The sequence below is a fragment of the Phycodurus eques genome, chromosome 11 (assembly GCF_024500275.1).
Source record: "Phycodurus eques isolate BA_2022a chromosome 11, UOR_Pequ_1.1, whole genome shotgun sequence".
NCBI classification, from domain to species: Eukaryota; Metazoa; Chordata; class Actinopteri; order Syngnathiformes; family Syngnathidae; genus Phycodurus; species Phycodurus eques.
In genome coordinates, this window is record NC_084535.1 from 12629491 (window position 1) to 12650736 (window position 21246).

General features: G+C 40.9%; 1 protein-coding gene across 2 annotated transcripts in view; it reads right to left on the minus strand.

Moving 5' to 3' along the window:
• LOC133409598 (Kv channel-interacting protein 2) overlaps positions 1-8876 on the minus strand; it is a 125707-nt gene extending 116831 nt beyond the window's left edge. For both annotated transcript variants that reach the window (XM_061689836.1, XM_061689833.1), the window contains exon 1: positions 8590-8876. In XM_061689836.1, the coding sequence (XP_061545820.1) occupies positions 8590-8659 (70 nt within the window). In that variant the 5' untranslated portion in view covers positions 8660-8876. The remainder of the gene's footprint in view (positions 1-8589) is intronic.
• Positions 8877-21246: the final 12370 nt, after the last annotated feature.

Sequence of the window (21246 nt, forward strand, 5' to 3'; positions counted from 1 at the left end):
CGATGATGCATATAGTACATCACTACAAACTCCCACTGTAATATCCATATTGTTAAATACTTCTCCGACAGGGTCAATCAAAATTGAGCATGAATATACTTGTAAAAGGCAGATTTTTTTTTTTTGATCCAGCTAATTAGACTATAAATGTTGTGGCCAGTGAGTGTAGTGTACATTAGCATTATATAATCGTATATGTGAGGAAGGAGGCAGGGTGAGGGGGAGGAGTGCGAAGAAGAGCAAATTAGAGTGTATCACAAGGGGGGAGCTGTCATTGGGATTATTTAGAAATATAGCCGGGACATTTGGAGGTGGATCACCAAGGAAACTGTAGATGGGCAATTATAGCAACATTATCTTTTCCACATGCAAACATCCTCAAGGAGAGGTGTAAATATTTTAGATGCTGGGGATACATGAGCAGGAATAAAGGTGATGCAACAAGAAGCTCATTATAAAGGAGTGGGACAAAATACTGATATTTCAATAGCAGTATACTGTATATAATTATATAGTAAAACCAAAGGTCAGCTTTATGGCATCAACTTAATCCACCATGTTTGGTGGATGGGGGGGGGGGGTGGAAAATCTGAGTATGACCCATAGAACACCATCCCCACACTCAAGTATGGCAGTGGAACCATTATGTTTTGGTGCTGGGTTTTGTTTTGTTTTTCCCCCTACAAAGGGCACACAGTGACTTAGCTGTGTTCATTGGCCTCCCTCAATGTAGCAATGTACTGGGAAATTTTGGATGGCACCCTCCTTTCAGAATCAGAATCAGCTTTATTTGCCAAGTAAGCAACAAGACACCGGACTCCGGTAGTTGGAGCCACTCTAATATTACAAAAACAGCCACTATGATGCAATATACATTTATGAGAGAGAGAGAGTCATTGGGCAATGAAAGTGTACCACTGGTGTGGTGATGCTGATATAATGGCTATTGTGCAAATGATGCACAGTCCTCAAGCATTTTAGAGCAATTTAAAGTGACTAATAGTGGAATGATCTGGTACAGTGACGAGTGCGCAGAAAGTTCTCAAACACATAAGTGGCCAGTAGTAATCAACAACAGCATGCAAATAGTGCATCTTGATGAACCAACAGATGTGCAAAATTGGCAGCATGTTACAATGAAATTGTAAGTCAACTATGAAGACATCGATGGCAAGGGGGAAGAAGCTGTTGGAATGTCTGCTGGTTTGTTAGTTTGTATTGTTCGATAGCGCGTAAATGAGGGAATGAGCTGAAATAGGTGGTGACCAGAATGTGGAGTATCCAAGAGGATTTTGTATGCGCTTCTTTTAGTCCTGGCGTACAAGTCCTCAATAGTGGGTAGGTGGGTTGTGATAATATTTTTCGGCAGTCTTGACTGTCCATTGCAGCCTGATTTTGTCCGTCTTTGTGGCAGCACCAAACCAGACAGTGATGGACGAACACCGAACCGATTCAATCACCACTGTGTAGAACTGCATCAACAGCTCCTGTGGCGGGCCGTGCTTCTTCAGAAGCCACAGGAAGTCCATCCTCAGCTGTGCCTTTTTGAGGATGGAGTTGATGTTGGTCTCACATTTCAGGTCCAGAGAGACTGTAATTCCCAGGAACTTGAAAGTCTCGACGATTGATACAGGGCACTTGGACAGCGTGAGGGGCAGCTATGGCGAAGGATGTTTCCTGAAGTCCACGATCATCTCGACAGTCTTGAGCGTGTTCAGCTCCAGGTTGTGCTGGCTGCACCAAAGCTCCAGCGCTCCACTTCTTGTACGCAAACTCGTCAGTCTTTGATGAGGTCGATGACTGTTTTATAGTCTGCAAACTTCAGGAGTTTGACAGTCGGGTGGTTGGAGGTGCAGTCGTTCAGGTAGAGAAAGAGGAGCAATGGCGACAGGACACACCTTCGGGAGGGCCAAGAACACTGAAGGTGGGTCATGAATGGGTCTTCTGGGATGACAATGACCCCTAACATGCAGGCATTGCCAGGGGAACAAAGGAGTGGCTCAAGAAGCTGCACAATGTCATGGAGTGACTTCGTCATTTTCCAGATCTCAACCCAAAAGAAAACCTGGGGTTTTATCGAGTATACCCCTAGTATATATGCACGGATAGCTCACAGTCTAGTACCAATAACTTCAGCAGCCGATCGATACTGTCACCTAATTTAATGATTTAATGTGATGTGAATCTCAGTTTTTTTTCCTTCTCTGCACTATAAATTCTGTATCCAAACTGTTATTTAATTTTGAAGTGGGGATTTTTTTCTACTTGCCAATTAAAAATAGTGAAGACGCAATCACTGTTAATTTGCTTTTTATAAGATGTATGCCAACATCTTGGATAATGAACATATTGTTTTGAGCTGGTGATTGACAGCTGTGGTTAGCAGAGTCTGATTCATGTGCTCAACTCAAAACAAGGTGTTAAAATGTATGCCTCTTATTAATATTAGTCGTAGAAAGATATATCCAGCCATCCATTTTTGATACCACTTATTCTATTCAGGGTTGCAGGGAGCTTAAGTCGATCTGTCTAAAGCAGACTACACCCAGGACTGGTCGCCAGTCATAGGGCATATACTGGGCCGGTGTAAAGACAACCATTCACACTCACATTCAGTCACACCATCACTGAGTGTGAATTAAACCCACGCTGTGTGCACCGAAGACAGGCAAGTGACCACCACACCGTCAGTGGCTTTTATAAACTCAATCCTGGGACTCAGCCTAAGTGCTCATTTTACCCAGTCATATAGTCTTCAGGGTCTCATTTGGGCAGCTCCCGTCAGCACAGGACTCCATCGGGGAAAAGCACTCGTGCATTGACAGAGTGTGCAGTAACAGTAATAATGTTTACAAGCTTAACAGAGGCTAACACAGAGCTGTCACCCGCTTTCTCCGTACTACAATTTCCTATTTCTCATCCTCCTCGTTGTCACGTTCTCCATCCTCTAAGGATCCAAATGTTGAGGAGTGATGAGTTAAAGTGAAGCTCAACAAATGTGGGAAGCCTGAAGACAACCGCAGGGGGTCACAAGAGTCCTGATGGCACATTTAAGTTGCTATTAGGAATCCTGCTGCAACAAAAATGACAAGCTAACTAGTTTGCCCTGGAAACAATTTAATTCAGAAACAGTAAAAGTATCATTCTATCCAAAGGGCACCGCATGACTCGGTGAGTAGGATGTACGTGACATCTATCATCTCCTGGTTAAATGGACAGGAAGAACTTTTTAAACTGTGTGTGTGTGTGTGTGTGTGTGTGTGGAGACTCATTCATTTGTGTAGATGATATGATGCCTCTATGTGCCTTGTCAGGTGGAAGAGGAGATTACTGCAGCGCACTTCTATAATTACCTCTCATCTCTCAGCCAGTGCTCTCAAACACAACGGGGAATGCTAGGTAGGCTACCACAAAAACAGTGGAACGCTCGACAAGCACAATGTAGCAAACTGAGGGGGATTATTTCTAGAGGGTTATATTTCACTTGAATGTTGATTTGAGAACACCCACACTACCTTTAAGTAACACAGGTTAGCACCAAGAGTACACACACGCACACACACACAAGTTGCTTGCAAGTAAGAATGACTCACCTGAAGCCACCCTTCCCACACAAAAACCCACTTAATAATCCATTCTCAAGTATTCTTGTGTTGTACAGCTTTCTCTATGTGCGTAGGGGCATTGACAGAAAAGCACCTGTCACAGTATGAACAGACACTGCCTATTATGTGACATCCAAATGCAACAATAGGAGTAACTCTCCAAATTATCAATACATCGCCTTTCATAAATAGAGTACAATTGTCAGCACTTTGTTTAAAGAGTCACTAGCAGTTCTAAACATTCTGTCTGTCACACTTAAACAACATTTAATGACATGAGTCGTTGTGGACATCCAAACACACGTGGTATGGTTTCAACACTCACGTGAATTTAGGGTGGTGGGGTGAAGTCTGGTCAGCAGTTGGTCCATATGTCCAATACAGAACTTCCATTGTTTCTTTGTCTGTTTGTAGGCAAGTATTGACATTTTACTACTCTCTGAACATGAGACCAATGAAGAAGAAGTGGTTGTGCTGTATCTTAACTCTCCCACATAGATCCGTCCCACACACTCTACCCTCACAAAACAAAAGCAGAAACCCACTTATATATCGTTAAAAATGTACATGAGAACTTAAATAGGCTCTACATACAAGGGTGCATATAGGTGGTGCGCAGGTGTGAAATGTGCATGCAAACTGAAAATATTAAAAGCGCACCAGATTGAACTGTGTCACTGCGCTTTTGCTTGCTGACCAAGTGTTACCGGCATAGCCTGGAACAGCTATTTGGTCATGTGTGACCACTGACCTGGGGTGTGTGTACACATGAGAATGGAGGTGTATTGTGCTTTCCATATCTGCATTTCCTTCACGTGTGCCTTGGTCCATGTGACATAAATATCATCACCAAATCACTATATTTCTAAATAATCCCAATTCTGCAGTCGACCGCGTGCATTCCTTTTTTTTTTTTTCCCCCAGACTGAACAGACAAGCGTACCGACCACACGTGCACATATGGTACGTAAGACAACAATGGATGCCCTCCTTAGCCTCGCGCTTATGTGAGGAGATCCGCCGGTATTCCTCCTAATAATTCAATTTTAAAGGCTCAAAATTCCTTGCCCTCTCTGCCACTGCTTCATGACAGGAGAGACTGGTGCATCCCAAGTTGTCAATTAAAGAAGGTGTTTTGTAAATGGTTCCTAAGGGTGGTTTGGTTAAAAATGAAGTCTGGTGGGAATTCTCTGATAGTGCAAGCAGTTTGGCGTGAACATTATCATCTGAATTCTAGCGTGTGCCATGAAAAGAACGAGACCCCATGAAGAGGTGTTCTCAGTCTTTTTCGGTACAGTAAAGCTCAAATGAAAAGGAACATTGACCTAGACCAGGGTTAAAATGACAGCAGAAAGTAGAGATAACTCAAAAAGATCAACTTGGGCATTGGAACCACAACAAAGGAACCTCTTTAAACCTGTTTGAACCTTTTTAATATACATTTTAGAAGCTCTTGACGTGTAATGTAAACTGTTTGAGTACCACCATACGTGGCAATTGCTAGGAAAAGTGAACGTGAGTGTCAAACTTCTCTGTCCCGCTTTTACGGCTTTCCCTCTGTTTATTTACTCCTATAAGTTAATAAAAAGATTTTTTTAGACCATAATTTGATACATTATCTCCACCATGTGTTAGCGTGCGTAAGGTATTCTGCGAATGATGATGAAGAATGGCTGTTGTAAAATTGTTACGTTGCTGCTCTCTGCGGTGCTAAGCTAACCACTTGCTAACAACTTTTATCGTCAGCAAAAAGAGTTAAAGATGCCATACGCTTTTGGATGCAATTTCCAATCAGGACGGAATGCAAAAAAGGAGGTAAGCATTCATACCCTTCCCAAAGAGAGAAAGTTGAGGAAACAGTGGGAAGCTGCGGTCAGAAGAGTTGAGCTGCCGAAAGATCCGCGGCTGTGTTCTTGTCACTTTAGCCCAGATTCTTTCTTTTTATTCTTCCCTCACAAGGAGCCTAAACAGCCACGTGTGACATGCGAAAGCCGAGCAAAAAGACGCGAAAGACAAGAAGCGCTGGCTACGTACCTTGATCAGCCCACTTTAGCAGTCGCTACAAATACACCACTGAATATGACCAACTCGAGTTTCTTCACACCCGTCATCTTCATCCTAATTTCTTGTCTTCCTCACTCTACTCATTTCCCTGATCACCCTCTGGCTCAAACTGAAATGTCTGAACAGCGTTCATCGCAGCCAGGGACTGCTACTGCTACAATGGCGGCCTATGTTGTAATTACAATTTGTAAAAATATATAAATCTGGAAATGATTATCGAAAGTTATATCTTATTGTTATGTTACCCAAGTCAAAAGAGATTATATATACCAAACATGTAATTGGAAACGGAGTTCACTTTAAATGATGCTGTCCCTGTGGAGCAAGAGGGAGCACATCTGCCTGGGATGGCATGTCATCCCTCTGCAAAGACAGAGGTGCGTTCAGGCATGAGGTGGGAATGCAACTGAGGCAGCTGGCACTCAACAGCGCTCGCATTAGCCAGGAGGGCTGTGAGCTATGACCTCAGGAGGCTGCACAAAGGGAAAACAGCCGAAGGGAGCTCACTGGGGAACCATGTGAATGTGATGCACAGGTACACTCATACGGCACGTCGTTAAAGGAGTCATGAAAAAACAATAAGGGGACTCCTCATCCCACGAGGACTTCCATTTTGCTCTGGTTCAATGTATACTGTATAGTAAAGTATTATGCTTGTGTACAGATGTATCCTACTAAAGACAACTCTTAATTGTCATAGTCTTATACAATTCTGGTCTCAAGCATTCATAGAGCACCACAAAAAGTGTTTTTTTCCATTGATAGACCAAAAAACAATGACGCAATGATGCCAAAATAAATCATACCACTGTACTAATCCAGTAATTCCTAACCACTGTTGGCACGAGTGTGTCGTGAGAGATCATCAGGTGTCCCTTGGGAAATTATCCAATTTCACTTACAGTAATTGGTCCCAATATTGTTATTGATTTACTACAAACAATGCGTCTTTGTTCATCTATCTTTGCCAGTGATCTATAGTGACAGGCAGAACAATGAAATGCCTTCCAATAGATGGCAGAAGGTGCAATTAAGATGTGTATCCACCTGTGGCCATTCATACTATAGACGGTATCTAATTTTCATTACATTTTTGTTTGGTGGTGCGCCGTGAAATTTTGCTAATGTAAAATATGTGCCTTTGCTCAATAAACATTAGGAAACAATACTAATCTACAATGACATTGCCCCAACCTCCTCCCGTACTACTCCCAGCCACCAGGCTGACAAAACTGCACAATATCTGGATACGCTGTGAGATTTTTAAAAAATTAAATAAAAATAGTTATTTCTTCCCAGCAACAACATTTTTCAGCATTCATATCCAAATTTAGAGGGAATGATGGTTTTTTTTTTTTTTAGTCCATAGATAAAAATCATCAGGAAATTAATGTGTGTCAAGCCGAAGCGTAAAAAAACAATTCCAGGCATTTCGTTGTTTGTCTCAGTGCAAACCAAAGCACCCCACGGCCCCCCACCCCTTCACAACTCAGCCTGGTCAGCAACAATCACATTTCAAATGGTTCACAGCAGTCATCAACATTACACAACCACACACATGCAACAGTGTCATGAAGAAATTCAATATGGTTTCATCTTCTCTTCAATCGAGTTGTGTTAGCAAGTCACCACATTGAAGTAAAAACTTGGGTTGGGCATGATTAATTAATGTATTGATTTTTTTTGTATTATTGTTAAGAATTATGTTGATCATGTGAGATTTGATGAGAATGGTTTTAGTTATTTTATAATTGTTATTTTATTTCCATTCTATAATGGAATACTTGGAAACCAGTAGGCATTAGTTTTCTGTAGGGATGTCCCGATGCAACTTTTTCACTTCCGATCTGATACCGATATTGCAGCCTCGAGTTTTGGCCGATATCGATATCAGTCCGATCCGATAACGGCAATAATCATACATACTTTACTTATTTTGTAGTATTTTATGTTAGAAAATGCGTGATCAAGCGATATTACTCAAACAGAGGACACAAATCAGCAACAATTTTTGTGGGGAAAAAAACAAAGCACTTCTTAATTTATTTATGTTTTTGTGCTCATCTATTGCGTGATTGCTCAATAAGTCACCATGTGGCCAAACAAAATTCCAAATGCTGGCCCTTAGATAAAGACGAGAAGAAGCACCATTTAATTCAGTGAAGAACTCTGAGCAGGGTACGAAAACAGCAGATTCCCATTACAAACAATAACCTCTCTTCCTCCCCATTTTTCATACACCAGCAAGGCTTCTTTAAAGGTAAATGTTATGTTTAATGTTCATTTATCCATTTCATTAGTCGTTTATATTTATTTCGCATTGTGTTTTGTATGTCAAACTATAGCTATTCTCTATAAAATTGATTTATTGGATTTGTATTCATTCCTGGGAAATATTGCTTTGGTTTTCATACAACTCAGTTTTAGTCAGACTTCTTGCTTAATCACGAGGTAATTTATTGGCTGAATAACAATTTCAATTAGGACAAACGAAATGTATCGATATTTAAAAAAACAATTCTTTGTTGATTCTCCAAATCAAGGAAATGTACTTAAATGGCCATGCCCAGTATTTAATCCAATCCTTTTTTTGTTTGTTTTGTGCCGCTTATCCTCTCTCAGGGGTCGTGTGAGCCGGAGCCCATGTCCCAGGTGACTTTGGGGGAGAGGCGGAGTGCATCCTGGACTGGTCGCCATATAGACAAACAACGGACAATTAAGAGTCTTCAATGAACCTAAGATGCATGTTTTTGGGGGAAACTCGACCAAGCACGTCGATAAGAACTTTTGCACTGCAGGTATGAGCGTTGAGCCAACCACCTGAAGTTAATTTGGAGGACCGACCGAATGAGACCATATTGAATCTTTGTCAGAGGAGCACACGACATCCGGCGGTGGCCTAGAGGCCGAAAGGACTCACCCGTCAGCGGGTCGTACGAGCCGTCCAGCTCCCGGGAGTCGGTCAAGCTTTCACGGTTTTTGCTCTTCATTTTTTTTCCCCTTTCTTTTTTTAAATCTTCCTCCGAGCGCACGGGAATGAGGAAACTGTTGCTTCGTCTATTTCTCTCTCTCTCTCTGTTTGTGTGTTACGGTGGGTGTTTTAAGTTCCCTTTAAACGAATTGCGTACACTTGTTAACGAGCCGCATTTGCCGTTCCATAGAGCTTCGAAACGCGAGGCGTCAACTCCCCTGTCTTCTCTCCGTGCGTCCTGCTGCTGCTGAGTGAGCCGAGCGCGGGTCTCCGTCCGCGTTCACGAGCCTTACGTGCGCGCACGCACAGATATGGACGCACGCGCGCAGGAGGTCATCGAAAGGAGTCTGTCAAAAATAAGCATTACCCTCATGGTTTTTAAGCAATGACTCCATGGCCTAGTGCATTTTTTTTTTTTTTAACTATATTGAGTCAAGGCATCAGGCACGTACACACATAGACCACAAGTGGTACTCAAGCACCTGCCCTTTTGCCCTGGAATAAAAAGGTGCCCTTTTTGCTGCAGCCCCTTTTTCAACATTCATCAATATTAAAAAAAATAATTATTATTACCCCGCGTGTCATCAATTCCAGTGTTCTGATATCTGGCAGACATTTATTTGAGTCCTTGGGAGAATTATAAATCCATGATATGACATTGATGCTTTGACATTTTTGTGTACCCTACCTCTAAGTCATATATTTGAACAATGAGAACCCACTGATGCTGTGGAAGCACGGCTTTTGTTGTAAGACGTGATTACAGAAATATCAGGAAAAGCCAAGTAGAGAAGTTGAGATTCATTTGGGGTTAATCACAGGCACTTAAAATGTTGACAGTTGTGTGCTGACTTCCATTTAACATGAGTTTGAATGTGATTACTTAATTCTGAAGACAGCCACAACCCCATTTTTAAGAGGGTGTGTGCACTTGTGCAACCATCCACATTATCTTAGTTGTTTATATACACGCAATCAAATCGGAGCTGTGTTATATTAGTGCATTTGTTTAAATTCCAGTAAATGTATTCATTTCAATAACACGTTTCTTTGGGTAAATGTAATGTATTGCGTTAAGGTCAACGCATAATTTAGACTTGTCAAGTTGGCTAAAGTAACAAATTGCCAGGACCTATCTGATAGCCTGTCTGGTAACTTCAGTGAGGTTGCAAACTCTGAGACGTTATACAAACACTCAATACAAGCAGTTGCTCCTCAATTTGTGCTCCCCGGCAACGGCACAGGCATCAGGTCGCTTCCTAAACGGCTATCGGTTTGTTTCACATCACAATCACCACACACGAGGATTTGCTGGCATGTTGTTCTGGCATACGCAGAGGAGCGAGGTGGCAAGATGGCATCTTGCGTGTGGCTGGCTGTCTGACAATTGATTGTCTTGTGTAATGTCACCTTTCTACTTGTAGATGATCATCAGACACTTCCAAATCTCTGACCATCTCATGCAAATTTGCTCAAGTTTGAACGAGATGGACAGAAAAGCTTCTGTCCTCCGTTTCTCTCTGGCATACCCGCTTTGCTGCGCGGGGTGCTGGCTCGTCCACACAGAAGACGTGGACGCCATGGCAAGTTCGAGTTTATTGTTCCGGACAATTTATATTTGACGTTTCTGGAGTTCATAGTGGTTTTTTTTTTTTTTTTTTTTTTTTTTTTTTTTGCTAACGTGGATTGCTTGCACGAAAACATGGCTGCGAACAAAGAGGAGTTCACTTCACCCAAGAAGAGTCAGTGTTGCCAAGTTTTCAGACCCCTTTAGTGACTGTTTTTTTTTTTTTTTTGGACTAGCGACTTTAATTCCTGCTGAGAAACATAAAGCATAAAAAGTGGAATAGTTTTGAGATTGTTTTCCGTATGACAAGGAGGGAACCCACTGCAAGGAGCCAGTTGCACTGAACCCCTGACTTAATGCCCATTTACACATTGCAAAAGCAGTGACTTATCAACATGTTAGAAACTTGCTTCCAAGCTGCCTTACCTCTCGTGTACAACTCGACATGAGCTTTTTTTTTTTTCAGGAGGAAACAGTTATTTTGACATTATCTGTAAAGAAATAATTTCTCTGGAAGTTGATGCCAGTCGCTGCCGGCAAAAAAGATTCTGGAAAAAAAACTTTCAAAAAAAGACAATTAAATCAAATCGCAAATTGTCATTTATGACCACAAACCGTGAAGACACCAAGATGTTATTTTGAAACACCAAAGCATAGAGTAAAAAGAGGTGACTTCAAGTTCTGAACGTTCTCTTCATTTGGATTCTGTCTGTATTTAATAAACAAGAAGCACACAGTAACCAAAAGGCTTCCATTTTGATGTCAGCCAATACCAACAAAATATTTCACAGATATGGTTGATTGGACACTGATTGGATTTCTGTCTGCGCTGAATAAAATGAGACGAGGAGAGCTAGATTCGAAATGAAGGCGAGGATGAGGGAAAAAGGGATGCCGCTGGATCGATTTGCGTCGAGTTGGAGGGGATTTGATCAAAATAAGGAGAATAACCAAGTCGCTGATGAGGAGGCCATCTGAGACTGCAGGGTGCTTAATGAAGGATTTATGATGAAACTTTATTGTGGATGTACACACAGCACCCATAGAATGCCCCAGAAATTTTGCAAAGTGAGAGCCTATTTTTAATCTGCATCAATCAATATGTTAATCAATGACCAAGCATGTGGTTATACTGTACAATATATCTGTAGAAAGAGTTTCAAATATTGCACATTTGTGCTGTTGATGTCTGAAAATACCTAAAATGGAAAGTTGGGTGGAATGAGGAGGAACATAGGAAAAAGAGGGAGAAGGAGCATGCATCAAAGTATTAAGAGGCACCCTCTGGCTCTTAGCGCACCCTCAAGGTGAGTCACCTGAACTTGGCACTGAACTATGAATATAAAGAGCACAAATCACTACTGAGAGCTCTAAAGCAAAAAGTTTGTGTTCGCGCATCTAAATCAGGTCTTTAATCACCTCCACCTCGATCCAAGAAGAACAGTGGAACCTTCGGTCAAACACCCAGCAATTTAATGTGTACAATTTCAACTTCAAACCAATCAGGTGAGAGTTTAGCTCAGAGAGAATCCATCAGATTAACAACTCAAGCATGATTAGCTTTTTCTTTTTCTTTTTTTTTTGGTTTTGTTTATTTTGTAGTGATGCCACCAAAAGGGTACTAGTGATGGAAAAATGTGATGAGTAATACATCCATCCATCCATCCATTTTGTATAAAATTGTGCTTGTCTGCAATAGGCCCATGGATGGGTAACCCCTGGACTGGTCGTCGGCCAATCACAGAGCACATATGGACAAACAACTATTCACGCTCACATGGATAGACATTTCAACGTATGTTTTGGGAATGCGGGAGGAAGCCTGAGCAACCAGAGAAAACCCACGCAAGCACGGGGAGAACATGCAAACTCCACAAAGGAAGGCAGGAGCAAAGATCCGAACCAGACCTCAGAACTGTGAGGTACTGTAGATGTGCTAGCCACTCGTTCATCATGCTACAAGTGAAACAGAAATTGTGAAAAACATATGCAGGGATATATATATATATACATATATATATATATATATATATATATATATATATATATATATATATATATATATATAAAAGGTTTAATGATGGCCTGATCAATTAATTTATTTAACACTCAATTAAAATTCTATGGCAAAATGTGTTTTGCTCTCAACAGTGCTGAATTAACGTCGAATTAACAATACTCTTCCTCCTAAATGGAACATTTTTGTGGTTGCACAGAATATCAGGTGCAACCTCAGCAGAAAAGGAAGATTACCATCCAAAATAGCTCTCACTGGTGGTATTTTGGTGCCCCCCTAACGTAAAAGGCTCCTTGTTAAGCAGCGTTAAAAAAAAGCACTTCAAATATGTGAATGGCACTTGGTTTCATTATTCACTGCAGACATTGTCGTCCAGCACTGAGCTGTCACTTTGGCCTCACAGCCGCCAGCGCCTGAGAGACTGATGATGTCCACTGAGACTAACTGACAGACAACACACAAGCACACCCACCAATGCACACAAACGCAGATGAAAATGAGGAATGCAATTCACTGTTTTCAGAATGTGTATCGCTCTGCATATTAAATACTACGGGTATCTGTTACATCCACTAGACCCTTTTTGTTACACCTGCAATAGAGAGACAAGAGAGTTACCTGAAATTAGGTAAAAGGGAGGCACTGTGATACTAACACAATCATCCTGGGAGAACTAAAGAGGAGAAGTTGTCTGCATACAATATCGTGGCAATATTTCGATGATAATATCACAATGTAGCAATTAATTGATCTGAAGAAACTTGTGATCGAATGTTACTAAAGTCAAAATATGACTAGAAAAAGTACAGAAATACTTTCTTTAAAAAGTATTCCAGGTATTGATTTATTACAGCATAATTTAACCTGTAACAGTAATTCAGAGAATCTGACAGTATAATGTTGCATATTTATTGTTTTGGAATGAAAATGATGGCCTATGAAGTGAAATGTGTAGAAAATAATTGCAACTAACAAAAGCGCAAACACTAGTTAATTGATGAACATGGCAATGTTCAAAATTTTAATATCCTACTGCAGTAAAATGAATAGGTTAAATGCTGTAAAGTATCTCACACTTCATTCAAGGAAAGTGTGTGAAGTAAATTGTGTAAAAATACGTTTAAACTGTCGAAAAGCTCCAGCCCTAGTTAGCTGATGGACATGAAAATAAATATGCTTAAATATTGTAATATCGTGAAAAGTGAATGGGTTAAATACATCAGGAGTTATATAAATTGTGTAGATATACATTTAAACTGCCAAAAAGCACCAACACTAGTTTGGTGATCAACATGAGAATAAATATGTTTAAATATTGTGACATCACTGTGTTAGCTCAAGACTGAGCATGCCCAGACATGCCTCTTTGAGAGCGGTCCTCTCAAAAATTGAAGATGATCTATTTGCTGTGGTTTACGTTGTATAAGAACACAGCGTACAAGGCTGAAAAGTATTGTTGTTTCTAAGGGATGACTTTCTAAAGGGTCCACTTGGGGGACCACTGGGGGGAAAGAGGCCTTCTGCAAGTGGGAGGGGTCTATGGGCTTTCCAGAGGGGGCCCACATGGGGACTTGTTCGTAAATCTATTGACAAGTGTGTCATCAATCTATAAACAGATGTTTGGACAGGTGATCGGATGTGAGGGACCAGTGACTGGGTGCCTTTGGGACTTGTCTATTCCCTAAGCTCATAAATCATTTCCCTGGGATTTCCGGTTGCCGATTTCTGGCCTGTTTTCCGGCTTCTGATGATACTGCATTGTGTGCTCAATTAGATGCCTCTGATGTTGCAGAAGCTCCCTGACGACTAAATGGCTTTTGCTGTAAGCTGTTACTACAAAAATGTCAACAAAAGCCTACCAGAACATCCATCCATCCATCCATTTTCCCAGCTATCTTCGAGCAAGAGGCAGGGTACACCCTGAAGCGGTCGCCAGCCAATCGTAGGGCACATATAAACAAACAACCATTCTCACTCACTTTCACACCTACGGGCAATTTAGAGTCATCAATCAACCTACCAGGCATGTTCTTGGGATGTGGGAGGAAACCGGAGTACCCGGAGAAAACCCACGCAGGCACGGGGAGAACACGCAAACTCCACACAAGCGGGGCCGGGATTTGAACCCCGGTCCTCAGAACTGTGAGGCAGATGTGCTAACCAGTCGTCCACTGTGACGCCCCGACTAGAACAGCTCAACTTTATTTGACTCCCATTTAACACAATTTGTAATCCACATTATCTCATTTCTATTTCCCTCGGGTTAGAGTTCACAAGGATGGTGGAAAATTTTTGAAACGATTTACGCTGGTCTCGTTTTTTTATATAACACAAAAACCTGGCATTTGAACAGAGGTGTGTAGACATTTTATACCCACTGTATCAACAAGGACAATAATAAACACATCATTAAATGTGCACCTCTCTGACAGTGTCAGTCAAAACCAAGTGTAAATATCATTTCTGATACAGCTGGATCTCATTAGGTGTACTTAATGATGTGTCCCTTGAGTATATTTGTTTTTGCTGACTTGAAGAAAACAAGCAAGGAAGAAAGCAGTATGAATTACCCATGAGCGTAAAGTGGATTCTTCCTCCATCACCTGCTTCACTTCCTATTCGTCTTATTCATTATTTGCAGTTTGTTCCTCTTTATTCCTTCCATTGTACGAGTTGTAAGTCTTCGGTAGTGCAGTTTTCCCTGAAGGTGTACTCTCCTGTCCCCATGGTGGAGTTTGCAAGGCTGATCAATTCAGCATTAGCAAACATAAACAAAGTGGATCGTATTATCATCATTGTAAATGTATGGGTTTTGGCCCGGGCCTTGTGATAATCCAAAAAGACAAAACAATAAGAGATTATGGATGAATGCCACTACGGGCTCCATACCTCAGTAGTTAGATTGTTGGTTTTATGGGTCAGAATTTGTGCTTACTCGGTTCTGAAAACTACAATACGGGAATTATTGATTCAAGTTGTATGTTTTGGAGGGCCTCAGAGGACTTCAAATTGGGCCCCGCCATTCTTTTAAGTTTGGAACTGACTGAGTTAGTGTTTGATTCGAAAAACAATATCAGAAAATAGTCAAAAATGTTGATCACTTTTCCTGATTTAGCAGAGCTCCATGAATGTCTTGTTTTGATCAATTTCTCTGCTTTCTAGGAGGATCAACGTTATCAGAAAGTATTCACAACTGACTCAAAATCAGAGGGTTTGGACTTTTTTTAAATATGTGTTTCCAAGACTTTTGCCCTGTGGACTCAAAGAGTTGCTCAGTGTTCCAAGTGGCTTTTGTTTCCAATATAAAGCTCAAACGCATTCACTTATTGATAGCTGACTGTATTGTTCTCACATCCCATAGGGGAGCACGATTGAAATTGACAGCGAATATATTGTCCTTTCATCCAGCCCAGTTTATAACCGCCTACCAGTTTCCCAAAGGGGTAATACCGATTTTTGTGATATTTATAAGTTTTATGTTTTCTACGGTATTTATTTATGTGCTATTTAATCAATGACCAGCGTTCATTGGTCAAGATCTAACACTGTCTCACACTGTGTATGCGCCCTATGAGAGCAGTGCAATCTTAAACCCACCAGGTGCATCTGGATTTATTTTTTTTAGCTCATTCACATAAAAGATGAAAGACAGAAATAGGTGTCACACTGGAGGGAGAAGAGCATTGTTTCATAACCGGTAAGGTTTTCACCATTAAACAATTGATTGGAAGAATCTACGAGGCATTTTTATCACATCACTTCATCTTGACGTGTCATCTGCATACAGCATCGCAATATCACTTCCTATTCCCTAGCAGTGCTGTGCTTCTGTCCACACAATTAATTCTCGTAACTCCTGCACTTGTTTTCCATCTCAGAACAAAAGCCCAAATGTATCGGACAAACACTTAAAATCACAAATGTTTCTGTGGACGGCGAAGTAGCCATCAGTAAGGAGAGGGCCCATCAAGTCACACGCATGATCGATGGCTTGGGTACGCTTGGCCGGGGGGGGGGGAGGGAAAAAATAAAAAGTCCTTTAGAGAGATAGATGAAGAGCAAAGGCTTATGGGAACATGCTGGATATGATGGAAAGCGTTAACAGGGAAAGTGCCGATGTGCCGAGAGGACAGATGGATGGACTCTGGCGGGCCGTAAACTATGCCAGCCTTTCGCCCCTAAATGTGTTGTCCCATTAACATCACCAAAGGCTGCTTTTAAAAAAAGGTTGTGTTGCTGCTGATACTATTGTACTGTGGGGTGTTTGGATGCATTACTAGGATGCAGTCACTTCCTCTCACGAGGCTCTTAAAAGCTTCCATCTGAACACCACCACTGCCTGCTCATATCTGCTGTGAAACACTGTCTGCCCAATTACTATGACCATGTGTATAATGGGTGTGGGATTGGGAACCTATATGAACTCGTGAGAGATCTGGGCTGCCGCAAGAAAGTATCCAATTTCACTTAATTTGTGCAAAAAAAAATTCTCAATTACAAATATGCAAGTGCCAGCATTGTGTTCAGTTAAACAGGCACACATTTCACACCAATTAAGTCAACTTGTGAGTAAATTAAGACCAGCTCATCATTATTTCAGCAGTCAATTGACTTTTTGTTGTTTTTTTAGGAATCTAAACTGCCATACAAGTGTAAAAAAAAAAATACTTTAACTACTGTATATTAAAATAGTCGGAGGAAACAATCAAATATGGACACTTCAATACTTACTGTACTTTTATTACACTTGTACTGAGCAACCGGAACTGAGATGCGGGTTCGAAAGCATCGACTGAATAGTTCTAATTCACAAAGGAAAACTAGCAGACTTGGAGCTGTGTTCCTTAGTGAAGGTCTGGCACAGGGGGGAGGTTTTTGGTATTATCAACTTATTGTTGACTGAGCCATATTGTACCGAGCAGTCTGGAGAGAGATGCGTGTACCAAACGACAAATCCAAAATCTATTTTCCCAGAAGAGACCAAGCCAACTCAGAGCTGTTCCTTCGTGAGGGTACTTACAATAGGCAGTTATTATTGTCAATGCATTTTTGCCCTATTATGCTCAGCTGCCTGAACAGAGATGTGTGTACCAAACTACGATTACAGAGGGTAATTTGCATAAAATACCAAGCCTACTCGGAGCTGTGCTCCTCATTGAGGGACCAGCATTGTGTTTCGGTAAAACAAGTTGGCAGACTTCCCGTGTGCGCAGCGGTAACTACAGGCTTATGACATAGTGCTTCGAACCTGAACTTGCTATAACATTGTTTTGCACAAATTGCACAAGTGTAATGTTAGAGGAGAGTAACACAATTTCTATCTAATTCTATCAGATAAGATTAACTGCTTGTTATTAGCTACAGACAAACAACATGCACATTTACTCGTTTTAGGTCACAGTATCTTTTTGTTTTATTCTAAACAAAAAGTTACAAAGCCAATGTTAGCAAAAAGACACATTACATACCTTCGAAGTCACATAGTATGTAAGACGAAGCATACAGCTTAAAACCTTTGTCCATTTTTGTGGCAGAAGTTTTAAAAGTCGCCGTGCAAATGTGATGGACATCGGATATGGTGACATCTTGTGTAAAATAAAGACATTGTAGACATTTGATATTTCTACAGGTGCTTTGTCATGTTCTCCTGCCATAAGGCTCCGGCAGTGACCTGAACCGGAAGGATGTGCTTCGTCTTGTTTTGCCGAATGTTGAAGTATTCTTGTTATTGTCAACTTTTTGTTGTCCTATTATACTGAGCAGCCAGGACAGAGACGCGTACTGCTATGCTAAGATAGCGCTATATCACCATAAGTTAACTGCCGGCTTTGTGGTTATCATCGTACTTTACTTCTCTTTGCAATCACAGCGAAAACAACAAACAAAAAGATATCAACAATCAACCTTCAGATGCTCACAGTTCAAGTTTACGCTCATGTGCAACTTTTGAGGCATACAGTATTTCCCACCAAATCCTGGCCAATGTTGAAATTGTACCAACTAAGGGCGATCTATTTTCAAGGTCCCTCTCTATATGTTACAATGATTTCACAGTATATTCATTTGGTAGTTAATTAGTTAATCACTGCAGTGAGCACAAGCCCCTTAAGGTCATATGAATCCTCCACTAAGTGTCACCTAAACCTTGCTCAAATGCATTGTGTCACTTCAGCCCCTGGTTTAGTCCTGCGTGGATGGGCTTGCTTTTGTGTGAGTGTGAATGTCAGCAATTGTGCGCACGCATCCTCCTCGGGGTGTTGAATAAGTAATGCAGAGGCACCTAATGGAAGATAATGTCGAGCTAATGATCTGTCAAAATGAAGTGTTTGTTTCTAAGGGAGAGAATCATCTCGAGCTCCATCTCCCACTCCGTGAAAAATACTGGATGAAATTACAGGGCAATGTATTGAATACACACAAAAGCACTTTCAGTGCGGGTAAACAAACGCAATTTAGAATATGCCCAGGTTTGTGCTGGCTTCAGCTTCTTCACGATTTAGATTGAGGAAATACAACAGAATAAAACTAAGCCACCCAAAAATGGTCTTCTCGCCAACAGCTATGGAGAGAGGATTAAAATGTCTTGGCGATCGCCTTCCTTCCTGGTGGGCCTGAGTCACGACAGAATAATGATGACTACTCCAATGAGTAATTTATTGCTATGAAACGCTTTCAAACTGTTAGGGTTATGTTCCAACAGGCACGGTGGACGACTGGTCAGCGCATCTGCCTCACAGTTCTGAGGACCGGGGTTCAAATCTGGCCTCGCCTGTGTGGAGTTTACATGTTCTCCCCGTGCCTGCGTGGGTTTTCTCCGGGTACCTTCAGTTTTTGTGTTTTAGTCGTGTGCAGCAAAATCAGAGCGCCTCCCAGGACCTGATTTCAGCTACTGTAACTCCGAAACATTAATTTCTAATGTTTTGGTGACATTTAATTCCAAAGAAGGAGCAGCCTCTACACGGTTATGGTTATCAAAGCTATGGTACAATTTTTTTTTGTTTTTTGTAAAGACTATACAATATTTGGGATTGTATACAGTTTGGTCCAGAAGTATTTTGATAATGACTGGGTTTTTATGAGTTTGCCTTCATACACAATCAATTTCAAATAAAGTAGTAGTGTAAGTGTGTCAGTGTTATGAAAGTGTAGACTTTCAGCTTAAAAGAAAATTTCATATTTTTGTGAAACCTTACATTATTTCTGGAGGTCTACACTTCAATGACGTCTTAAGTGTCCCCTTGAAAGGCGCCTTATAAATAAAGTTAGTGAAGTTATAGATAAAGTTATTATTATGATTATTCACTCTTCACAGGCACAATCAAATACTTTTTAACTGGAAATGTATGTAAATTGTTACAAATAAAAACTAAAACTGAGTACAGAGTTGCTGTTATTCAAGAACACTACAAACTACAACCACAACAACCAATCATAAAACTGATACCGCGTCTGTCAGTTATTACTATCTCTATAAGCGCATAATATTTGATACGATACTTGTATTGGATCTCATTACATTGTGCAGGTGTATCTCGTGTTCTGACCGGTGAGTGAATATATCAATAATAATAATAATAATAATTTGTAATAATAATAAGTGTATTATTATTATTATTATTATATTATTATTATTGTTTTTTGTATTACTTTCATGTACACCCACATACACCCAAAGTCATTAACAACATCTCAGTTTGAAGCTGCAAGATCAATAGTCACTCAAGTGATGTAATCAGGTAGTGGAATGATGATTAAGTGACGGAAGCATGTGCTTGTTTGCACACACACTGAGTGTAATAGTGCACGATGAGAGATACTTGATGTTTAAAAAAAAAAAGTTGCCACATTATGTGACCTATGCACTGCGTGTACAGAATCAGTGTAATTTGTAAAAAAAAATATATATATATATATTTTTTGCCACTCTCAACTGCGCAGATCTATTTTTAAACATTCTCCATTTGCATGTATTCATTATTCTTTGTCAGCCACACATGCATTTCACAAACGGCGGCCCATTGATTGAAGGGCTGGTGTGCCGTGCAATCAATGCAGTATGCTTTGCCATCCATAAAGGCTTCATCTCGGCGTGTTGTCTCACTTGAGACTAGCATTTACTGTGCGGTCGATACTCTTGTCAAGTGGTAGAAAGTCATCATTTTAATTTATGTCAACACGGGGGGATTAGAAATATGAATACCCGTCTATTGTCTGAATGAGTCGACTTTTCCCCCCGAGGGTCTCTGCTGGCTAATAGTGAGCCTGTGTGCCTGTCTGTGCCTGCCTTTTAATGACTTAGTAGTTAAATCTCCTCTAAATGGGCTTTTTGGGACAGAATTAGTAAAACATCCCATTCATGAATCCCTTGTGTTTGAGAGGCTATAGATAATCTCGGATGTGTGACATTAGATAAGATCAACCTTTGATCGTCTGCCCTTGATAATTCAGATTCCCCGAAGGACGACAAGGAAGGTTTGGCCATTTATAGCCCACATACAGTAAATTCACTTCAGTCCATCAGCATTCCACTCAACACTCCCCTGACTGTTCAGAGCGGAGGAAAGAAGATGTCTCTGGTTGTCTGCATCCTAAAACAGCTGCCATCTTTAGGTGAATAGTTGAATAGTTCCCACAACAGTCTAATAAGCCTTTAGATATAATCAGAATACCCGGTTCAAATTTAGTGGCATTCAGGTGAATTCCCTCAAAGGGGTTCGTTCAGGTAAGACCCCTGACAATGGCCCAGACATAACAACAGCTACATAACACGTTCAAACCAATATCGCCAACTACCGCTGCATTTCACAGCAGTCCTGTCGCATGTCGTCCGTGGTGGCGAGTGTGTTTCTTTATCACTTTGTATTTCGGTTGTTTTTGGACTTTATTCCGTATCTTTTTTAGATAACCCTGGACTCCTGCCTTCTTTGCCTACACACCACCGTGATCCCTCACAACACGACAGAAACACAAGGATGACGGGCAGAGGTGGGTAGAGTATCCAAATCTTGTACTCAAGTAAGAG